Source organism: Tyto alba, unplaced genomic scaffold (genome assembly GCF_018691265.1).
Source record: "Tyto alba isolate M040663 unplaced genomic scaffold, T.alba_DEE_v4.0 Super-Scaffold_38, whole genome shotgun sequence".
Lineage (NCBI taxonomy): Eukaryota > Metazoa > Chordata > Aves > Strigiformes > Tytonidae > Tyto > Tyto alba.
The window spans coordinates 17,091,792-17,102,567 of record NW_024881313.1 but is presented as its reverse complement, the minus strand read 5'-3'; the positions used below and the strand labels follow the sequence as shown (position 1 = coordinate 17,102,567).

The following is a 10,776-nucleotide window of genomic DNA, read 5'->3' as shown; positions in this document are numbered from 1 at the left end:
TCCTCTAATTTTACTGTGTTTGGGGCTAACATGTTTTCACCAAAGCTAAGTCTGAGCTGTCATCAATTTTTGCTGCTCCATTTATTTCATAGTAGAAAATAACTTTTTTTTTTTTTGCTTAGACTTCTTGAATGCAGTCTTAATCTCACACAGATGGAGGGGGGGAAGTTTGAAACAAGAGCCAGTTTGGCTTTATTTCAGCTGTGTAGGGAGAGTTACACAAGCTGCAGCGTTGAAGGGAGGAGTGAGAGTGACACCGAGCCTGCCTGGCGAGCTGCAGCCTAGTCCTGGCCTGAGCACGTCTGGGGGCTTGGCCCAGGCCAGCTGCTCGGCCACCCACCTGGGCGGGAGAATCGGAAGAGAAAAAGCGAGGTAACTTGCGGGTTAATCAGTGAAGGGAAGAATAAAGAAAACAAAAAAGGATGAAAAAGCATCCACTCCTCACCTCCCCGGACTGCTGAATGGCTACTTTGAGGGGTAGCCGCCGGTTCCGCTAATCAACCAGCTGACGGGTTTGAGGAATGTGTTCCGAAACACCGGTTTCTCCGGCCGCGGGGCTGCCTGCGAATCGCAGTTCCCCCCAAACGCGGGCACGGCCGGCTCGTCCCCGCGGACCGGGCGTGGAGGCCCAGAGGGAGCCGGCGCGGCCCCGCCTTGCGGCCCGGGGGCCGCGCCGCTGGGGACGCCGGGAGTTGTAGTGCGTGGGGTGGGAGCTCGGGGCTGGCACTGCGGCGGCGCTGGACTACAACCCCAGAAGCCTCTGGGCGCCCCGCCGCTGCCGCGGCCTCCCGGGAGCCGGGGAGGAGAGAGGCGGCTCCGGCGGGCGGAGGCCGGGCGGCGCGGCGGCGATGGTGCCTTCTCCGTGTGCCCCCGCGCCCTGACGGGAAGGTGAGCGGCGAGAGAGGGAGTGAGCGTGGACGAGGCCCCGACTCCGGCTGTGGCTCTGTCCCAGCGGCGCCCCGGGGGAAGCTGCCCGCGGCCGCCTGGCCGTGAGGGGGGCTGGCGGCCTGGCGCGCGGCCGCTGAGGGGGCGGTGCGCGGGGGCTGCCCGCTCCGCCCGCCGCCGGTAGGCACAGGGTGAGGACGGCGGGGGGGAGAGTGGAACAGGCGGTTTCTGCGGCCCTTCCCGGTTTGTCCCCGCAAGTCTGGCTTCGCAGCCCGACAGGTTTCGTGCGCGGCGGCTGGGAGGGAGCGGGCTCCTGCGAGCCGGGGCCGGCGGCGCCCGGCAGCTGCCCAGCGCCTCGGCGGGGGGCGGGTGATTTCCGCTCCGGCCGCGGCTTTGCGCCATCTGTTGTTTTGTTTTTGTTTTTTTTTTTCCAAATCGGTTGGTAAAATAATCACAAGTTTTTGTTGGTAATCCTAAAGTATTAGCTAGGAATGTTAATTCTAATCCTGTACAGCTGGATTTAATTGTAATAGGAGTTTTGGAAACCTTGAAACTGTGTGATTGGTTTCTAGAAGAGAAACATTAACTGGTGGCACTGATTCTGTGTCAGTTACTTCTGATTATCTTGAAACAGGATAGCTGTTGGCCTCCAGTTTCTGGTGGTCAGTTATCCAAAACTCGTAATAATAATTGTTTTAAACTGATAATACTGTTGTAGATAGTTAGCGAATGCTTTTGTTTATAAATTGTACTTTCTGTGACCTGCCACCTGCAGGGCTTTATAGAACAGTGGCTGTTTCCAGACCATTGCCTTCTCAAGACTATGCAAGGGAACAGAGCTGGCTTTACTCATTGCTGAATTGTGTCTCTAGTAAATGCTTTTTTTTTTTTTTTATTTCTTCATTTTTCTTTAGCTTGTGGGCAGTTTATAGTGTAACAGTTTTTAACCAGCTTTGGCCAGCATCTCTTGTTATGGCAACATGGATCTTTAGAATAGAAGCCATGGTAAAATCTGTCCCTGAAGTGGTATTAGGACTGGTAACTTTTGTGGATCGAATATAAGAGGCTGGAGTATTACAGCTGTAAAATGCTTGGAGTGTAAGAAGCTTGAGTCTAGAATCTCAGGCAAGACAGGGTTTCACCTATCCTGGCCAAAGTGTGGTTGGACTGCTTCCCTTTGACAGCCAGGTCAGAAGTGACCGAGGTCCCTGGTTGTTAACCACCACTAGTGATAGAGAATTAAATCAGACGGGCTAAACAGATAGAGGAAAAGAAACTTCATGTCTGCAGAAATGGAGGGTTTTCTGAGTTGGACACTGTAGAAAATTCTATACCTGCTCTGTATCTGTTTATTACAACAGCTGGTGGCCACAGGTTTTCATCATTGAATGGGAGGGACTCCTGGGCTGGGCACAGCTCCCTTTATGACAGGTTTGTTTGCCAGTACTAATTTTCTACTTAATTATGGTTGTTACTGAGCACTGGCTGGTATTTTGGGGTGTGAACCTTCAGAGGGAGATCTATATGTTTATCTTGGCTTCAGTTGCTGATAAATGCACAGAAAGCTTGAAAATTGCTCAGAAATGTTAGTGAATAAAAAGCAGCTGCTCCAAGCTCTGCAGCAATACTTTTATTTTTTGAAATCCAAACTATAAAAAAAAAAAAAAAAAAAAAAAGCTGGTGCTTCTCCAAATGCTATTGAACATGTTGATACTGACCTCTGCAGCCCTGCACAGTTAGTTTGCCCAAATTGCCACATTTACTCATAGCAGTCTTAGTCAATTAACTGGGTAGTAGAAATACAGTGGGATGCTCAATTTGATTGAGTCTGCATTTCTGTGTCTTACGCTCATATTGGAGGATTCTAGACTTGGAAATTCACTTTCTCATTTTGTGAAACATTTGGGTTGCATGAATGTGTCCTGTAAGGTCTCTCTCTTGCTTAGGTGGTTTGATAGAAGAATTTCTTTGATGCTGCACCCTAGGAGACTACACATATATAAATCTTATAATATTCCAGGTTTTGATATAGGTCATTTAGAATAAACTTTATGTCCTTGTATATGTTAGTACAGCAAACTGCCCTTTAGGTTGTAGCTCTTAGTCACATAATGACAGGCTTGTAAGTCTGACACTGTCCAGAAGAAAAATGATTTTGCTATTACGACTTGCAGAGTTGCTCTTGGGACTCAGTGGTGTGGAGCCCAGATGTGGGTATAAACACAATCCATGAGAGGATCCTTTTTCTTCCTCTGGAAAAGCTGGACAGCCATTGAAAAGGCATCACCAGTACTTCTTGCCTTTCTTCCTTTTCCATAAAACCTTTGTGTAGGAGCCAGAAAGGAATAGAGAGCCACAAGTATATAAACAGTTTGGAGTCTGTGTTTTGTTCTCTGAAATTAAAAAGATCATTGTACCTCTTCCTGCCTGCTGTTAAAGCACAGCTTGGAATCCAAAATTCGAAACAATGATTTTATATGGCTTTATATGGATTTTTTTTTTTTTTTTGCTAGAAATAAAAATTCAGGATAAGAACGTCTTTGTGTCTTGGAATACCCATAAGAAACAGTTTTTTATCCATTGCATGAAGACAGAGATGAGTGGATAGAAAGAGAACATGCTTTCAGAAAAAATCCTGGGAGAGTAATATAAAGTAGTTTGAGCTTTGTTTTTTAAATAAGAGGAAATTGGAGGAAGGTGATGGAGTTGGGCTAATGTAAATATATCGGAGATTCCTTATTTCTGAACTACAATGTAAACACTGTTGCTGAAATTCCATGAAACAAATGTGATGTTGACTCTCTCTTTGCTCTGTTTTCTAGATCCAGTAGCACCTTTTTTCCTGCTTCTAAAAGTTGCTAAGGTTTGTCTTAATTTCGACACACTGCGGGTGAGTACACCGGATCCATTTTAATTAAAATAACATCTGTTTTGTTACTGTCTTAATCAGGGAGTTGTAACTGAAGCTGTAATTACAGCTATAAAGCTAGCAGTATTTGCAAGATGAGACAAGTTTCCCCTGATGGGGCATTGTGGATGTCTTACCTACAAATTCATTTTTCCTTGATACCCTCTAATGGGAAAATGAGCTATTTTCTATGTCATTCCCTTCCTACCCAAAGAGAAACATTAAGGACTCTCATTCTTTATTTCTCTTAAAAACAAACAAACAAAAAAAAAACCCCACAAACAAACTAAAAAACCCTCCAGAAAACAAATACTACCACCAACCAAAAAAAACCCAAAACAACTGAGAAAAACCCAAACCAAACAAAAAAAAACCCACCCAACACCAGCGTGCCACCCCCCTCCCCCCCCTTGGTACATCTACCAAGCCAGCAAAAACAAGATATGCAGAGTGGCCTAAACACACCTGGCAACCACAGCATGAACTAGAGACTGAAGACTTCTGTCCATGTAACTGGCACATCAGAGGTAATAGAAAAACACAAATTTTCACATGCTGTCTGTCCTAAGTCCTTGCTATGTAGTCCTTGTCATATCTATACTTTGATAATGCAGAAGGAAAGAAAAATAACCTTTTTTTTTTTCCTTCCATCCTTTTGTATTAGAGAATATGGGTGAACCTCACTTCACTTCTTGCCCACACTGCATTAACTCTGCCCAGATTTTCATCATCTACTATTGCAAATTAATTTGGAGAAACAGTAGGTTTCTGAAAATGATCAGGCTTGTGATTATTCCAGCTTTATTTATGGAAGAGCAAAAGTATCAAGCTTGAGGAGAACAGAATTAGGTTTACCCCTCAAGCTCATTTGTTATAGTTCCATTTCCTTGCAAGTTGGTTGCATTGACCTTACTGAAGCTGAGGTTAAGTATAATGTTAATTCAATTATGATGGAAATAAGTCTTGGGTCCCTCTACCTGGGAAGTAACCTATTAATGACCCACTATCTGAAAAGGTTACTGCCATGAGAACAGTAGTTTGCCCACACTCAGCTATTAGCAAAAATGTAATGCCATCTTTTTGATGAATAAGGTGTATTTTTAGCATAAATGTGGCCATCGTTATTTCTTTTCAGCAGTGCTTTTTTAAAAGAGTATGATCAGCAGTTAAGTTACCCACATACCGTTGCAATCCTTCAGGGTTAGATGGCATAAAAAGTAAATAAATGCCTAATGTTTTCTTACAAAACACACTGGACTTTCTTTATTTGTCTATAAATCCATAGCATGCTGACTAGCTGTATAGGTATGTATAGCTGTATAATGCTCATAATCTGCTTCCAGTATACATGTAAATTCCTTTCCTGAAAAGTTCCCTGGGCATATGGTATTTGCAGCTGTGGAAGGATAGTGAGGGATCAGATCCAGTTTTCTCTTTGGTTGCAGCCATGTCTAACCTTTCTGAGATACAGAGATTCAGTTATTTGTATGTGCATTAGGTAGAACTTCTGGTGCCTAAAGAATCATTTTGTGACTTTAGACAAATCAGCACGATGCAGTATAATGTTTTGGAAGAAATTTCAGTAGGATTTCATGACTTAGTGGCTCTCAGAAGACCCATCACTGAGATTGTTTCCCAGGATCTCTGCAGGCAAGAGGCTGTACTAGGTACGCAAACAACGATTATACTGGAAAGGAAGCAGTGTTCTTTAACACCTCATCTGAAGAGGAAAATGTGAAAGCTGGAAAGCCATTTGCTTTCTGGAATTGTTCGTGTGCTTGGGCATCTGGTTTTGAAAGGCAGAAGTAGTGTGGAAGAACTGTTAATTGCTTTTGAAAAAATAGTAGATTACTCAGCAGAGCCTTCTCTACTAGCTGTTGGCTCTCGTCAATGATTTGGCCTATGTAAAATGTGTATAACTGTATTCCTCGTCCAGTCAAGTGATGGTGGTTTTAAACAATTGCCTTTTACTCATGCAGCAGTGTGGTAGGACTGAACACGTGCTCTGATACTAACTGTGGGCTAAAGAGAGGGAGCTGCCAGCTGAGGGAGAGGTGAACTTCTTAAGTCACATTCACTCAGTGGTTCACTTTCTGCAGCCAGACTCTGAAAGTCCATGCAGTGACACAAGCTGAAAGTCTGTGTAGAATCACATGTTAAAGTGCTCTTTTTTTGGTCTTGAACATGGTGAATTTAGCAGTCTGTCAGCTGAGCAGTCATAACAGTCTGTGAAATAATCTAAGGTTTCATTGAAGCGTGAACTTGGTAGTGTTACCTCTGCATAAGTGTGTGAGGCAAAGAAGTTGCCACAGCCTACCAGCTGCCACACAAGTTTATTAACCTGGCACAAGTCAAAAGTGGTCAGTCCAGTGTCCCAAAAACTTGCACCTACTGAATTTTAAATTTTATTTTTTTTTTTTAATTGCAGGAAACGACTGTGGGTCAGCATGGGCTGTCGGGATGTTCATGCAGCAACGGTACTGGCCTTCCTCAGTGGAACAGCCTCAGTAGCTGGACTCCTTGCAGCAGTTTTGCTTCCAAACTGGAGGCAAATGAGACTGTACACATTCAACAAGAATGAGAGGAATGTGACTGTTTATACTGGACTCTGGATCAAGTGTGCTCGCTTTGATGGGAGCAGAGACTGTGTGATCTATGACCCACAGTGGTACACTGCTGTTGATCAACTGGATTTGCGTGTTCTTCAGTTTGCCCTTCCACTGAGTATGTTTACTGCTGTCTCAGCTCTGTTTCTCTGCTTGATTGGCATGTGTAACACAGCCTTTGTATCCACTGTGCCAAACGTCAAATTGGCCAAATGCCTTGTAAACAGTGCAGGCTGCCATCTCGTGGCTGGCCTCTTGTTCCTGCTTGCGTGTGCTATTTGTCTCACTCCATCTATCTGGGTCATTTTTTATAACAATTATCTGAACAGAAAATATGAGCCTGTCTTTAGCTTTGACATCTCTGTATTTATTGCCATTGCCAGTGCTGGCGGTCTGTTTTTCACTTCTGTTCTGCTGTTTCTGTGGTACTGCGCGTGTAAAAGCCTCCCTTCTCCTTTCTGGCAACCCCTCTATTCCCATGCCCCTAGCATGCACAGCTATGCTTCTCAGCCGTATTCTGCACGCTCTCGCCTCTCTGCCATAGAAATTGATATTCCTGTTGTGACACATGCATCTTAAGAAGACAGAATTGTGGAAGCCCAGTTCAAACCGTGAAAATTGCAGGCTTGATTCTCTCTGCTGCCTTGCACTGAGCATAATCATTTGTAAGGTCAAGTTTCCAAGGTGCAAAGTAATGGAGACCCGAGTTCAGCAAGTCCACTGCTATTCTTGTGTGTTACTTTCTGACCAACATTTTTTTTTAACTCTGAGCCCACTGCAGACAAAATTGCTGCTAATGCTGGGACAGTACACTGACAATAGTATCCGTTCATCCTTCAGTTTACTGAGATAAAAGCAGGTTTGAACCTCTTTGATATTTGATAAGCTATTATTAGATTCTGATCCCATTGTAAAAGCTACATAGGTGGACCCTTGCACCCATGCATTATCCAAATTCAGACAGTGGAACTGGGTGCAGGGGCTTCACTGAGTTTCTTGTTCATCTAGACACACGTACTTCAAGATGTGATGTCTGAAAAGGGTATTTGGCAGACTAATTCGGTTGTGCAGCACTGTTCTTTGCTTTCCACTGCGCGCACAGAAAGCTACCCATTTAAGAACTTCTAGAATAGAATTAGTGCCAAATTACCCTTTCTTTTCAAAGTACCTATCAGAAGAAACAAAGCTGATGGAACTAATAATGTTCTTCTGTACTGTAATAGCATTTTGTGAATTACTGGAGGCTAGGAAGTTTTGTGAATTTTATTTCTAGTCTTTTTTTTAATGTTAGCAAATTTACTAGATCTATTTTGTGATTAAAACAGAAACCACTTGTATTTTTAAATTCTGTTTAGAAACTTGAATATATTATTTGAAGGCCATCTTAAAGATGGATTTTCAAGTAGGCTTTAAAGTGTTATTCAGTTCCGGAGAGAAATGTCACTCACTGGAAAATGGATTAGGAAAATGACGAAGAATTCTGAAGGCTGTGAAAAAGTCTTTTGGAACACTGTACACAAGCTGTAACAACATCTCTTTAGGAAGGGGTTTATAACCCTGGGGAGAGATTTTTAAATCTAGATGGATTTTGTTGTTTTGCTTTGTTTTTTTTAGTGTATATACAAGTAACAGTGAGCTTGTGTATTTTTCAGAGTCGATCTTTATGGTTGTTGGACTCTTCATGCTGTAGCTTATTTAATTACTGATTGAGACTTAACCTTTTCGGCCTTGTTCTTCAACACCTTTCAAGTTGAGCTATTTTAAAATCCAGTTATTTCTTACGCTGTCACCTCACAGCTGGAAACAGTTTCCTAATCCGGTTTTCTGAAAGATGAGGTTTTGTATAACTTGTGAGCTTCACCTTGTAGCTCTACAAGGATGAGGAGGGATTATAAATTCTCAACCTGGGATGTCTTTAATTTTTTTTTTTTTTTCTTTCTAAAATGCAGAGCAGGTCAGCCCTAAGGATCAAAGCTTTTCAACATGGGCTTTGCAATTACTTGGAAATTTGATGGCAGTGAGTTGAAGTGTTATAATTAAGGCAAGTTTTGCTCAGATTTGCTCAGATTTTGACAAACTGAGATCTTGTGTTTAAGACATCATTCCAGTAAGGAAAGTTACTTCATTTGGTGGCATTCTGGAGCTTACTGGATATTTGTATTTCATTAATCTCAGAACAAATTTCCTTTGCTGAAAAGTCAAATAGAGTTCTTTAATTCCAGTTTTGCAAACTCATCTGAGGTCCTGGAAGGCAGTTAATTCCCTTTTCCACGTATTAGAAATAGGAACAAATGCTGTGCTGGGCAAATCTTCTTCTGTTATCATCTGTGATAGAGTTTTACCTGGTAGACCTTGGACTTCAGTGGACTGAGTGAGGAAGTTGATCTCTGTCATAAATTCCCAGCACAGTCAGTAAAGTGACAGGCCTTTCAGGCAGAATGCTTGATTAAATTGCAGTCTAAGGAATTAACGCTGTAGATGATAAAGAATAGTTAAGGAGGTAGGCCTCTGAAGTTACATGAATTGAGTGCCCTGTTAGGTTTACAAGATAAGATGTTATATGAAGTATCTTTTTTTTTTAATTTATTTTATTTTATGTTATTTTAACCAGATCATGACTTGTATGGGATTAGAACATGTATAATGACATGGAAGCCAGCTCTTTTTTTTTCTTCAAAATTGAACTTTGCTTTACAGTTACTGTGGTTGTCAGACCTTAGATACTGTTACTGTTTCAGCTGCCCATATCCTTAGATGCTTTGTCAGGCCAAAGCAAAGGGACCACTGGTTTGTGATTTCACATCAGCTTGTTTCCCCATCACTCCAGTGTCTTTTCTTGATTGTGCCTTGCTTAAGTTATGAGTTGGCCAGTAAATGTTAGTTTACAGTCAGTGTCTGGTATGCTTTTTGAGCCTGAATTTACAAAGCATTTTGATCATTTTGAAGGGATGATGAATACATCTCTCAGTGACTTTAAAAGGAGCTGAATCATCAGCATTCTCCAGAGCAAGGAAGGCAGACGGGTAAACTGATGTTTTCTACAAGAGAGAAAATGCAGCCAGTGTTTTGTTCTGTACACTTTAAATAGTAGATGTGTCTGACAGCTCTTTTGTATTCTGACTTTGATTTTTATGCACTAAACTTCGAATCAGTATTTGCTGCTGCCTAAGCTGATAACTTGTTGCTTTGAAAATTGTGTCTTTCCAGAAGTTTGAGATGGATCTGAGTTACGAAAAGTGGAGATCCAAAAGTTACTGGATTCTGGCGTAGGTTTCAGTTAAGGTCATCTTTATCGAAAAGACTGTTGTATCCTGTTGTATCACTGAGGCACGGCTGTGTTTCTTTCAACAGTGCTGTTAATGTGATTTTCTGCTGGATCCTAAGTGAAATTAACTGCAAGTGCTGTGCTGTATTTCTCCTTCCTTACAGAAAGAGGTGGCCAACCTGTGACACTTGAGCCGAGTGCTACTCCAGCATTTCTTTTGCTAAGGTTACTGTCGTGCCCAGCAGCAGGGCTGGGGAGTGACGGGCCCCCCTGGATTTGGGGAGAAGATCTCATGTATCCCGCGTGTATCTCTGCTGGGGAACAGCGGCTGTGGAGTGGTTAGCACCCCTGCTTCTGACCAGCTTTGTTGTGTACGGGACAGGCACTCTGGGCCTTGAACACAAAAGTTTTGATTTGTGGCTCATGCAGTCAAAGGTTGGGCGCTCTGGGATTACAGAAATCTGTATTTTTTTCAAGTAATTCCTGTCCAACTTCTTAAATTGTGTTTAATTAGTGTTGGTTCTTTTTATGTGAAACAGAAGATACGTATTTTTAATAAAATGTTCTCATACAGATGCAGCTTATTTTGATTAATTTAGTGAAAATGGTAACTGCTAGGATATGAAAGACTACCTGTTTGATACTGATTGCCAGACTGTTTCAGATGCCTTAGCAGGCTTAAAATGTTGTGTATACTGCATTTTAACTCCCTACGTTCATAGGACTCCTGCTTTAAACAAAACAAAAAATTGAAACCAACCCTTCTCCCACCTTCCGAAAGCTTGACTGTTACTTATAATTTCCCTTTATTTTTATTGTAACCTAGTCTGAAGAAGTTCTAGGATTCCTCTTCCTTTTCAAAGAAAGAGAGTGAGTTCCCTTAATCTAGAAGATGCCTTTTTTTCTGCCTGCGGCCAGGCTCTGGTTCAGCCCCCACAGCAGAGCCAGAGTATCAGCGTGATGTGGCAGAGAGCGCAGTCCCCATCCCGTGCCCAAAGCCCCATCTCTTTCCCCGCCTCGGTTCTGCCGCTCACTCAAACATTATTCACCTAGTGCAACTTGCTAATCCAGCTGAAAACTGTCCTGGGTTAGTTTTTTCCTAGACTGGTAAG

General features: G+C 42.6%; 1 protein-coding gene across 3 annotated transcripts; it reads left to right on the top strand.

The window, feature by feature from the left end:
- The first annotated feature begins 763 nt into the window (after positions 1-763).
- Positions 764-10,237, top strand: CLDN12 (claudin 12). Of its 3 annotated transcripts, none has more exons than XM_042802140.1 (4): positions 764-888; positions 2,247-2,316; positions 3,708-3,775; positions 6,222-10,237. In XM_042802140.1, exon 4 carries the CDS (start codon positions 6,241-6,243, stop codon positions 6,976-6,978), a length of 738 nt encoding a protein of 245 aa, XP_042658074.1. In that variant the 5' UTR covers positions 764-888; positions 2,247-2,316; positions 3,708-3,775; positions 6,222-6,240; the 3' UTR covers positions 6,979-10,237. The 3 variants fall into 3 exon arrangements, with proteins under 3 accessions (XP_042658074.1, XP_042658073.1, XP_042658075.1); XM_042802141.1 differs by lacking the exon at positions 764-888 and adding an exon at positions 1,147-1,164; XM_042802139.1 differs by lacking the exon at positions 2,247-2,316.
- The last annotated feature ends 539 nt before the right edge of the window (positions 10,238-10,776 follow it).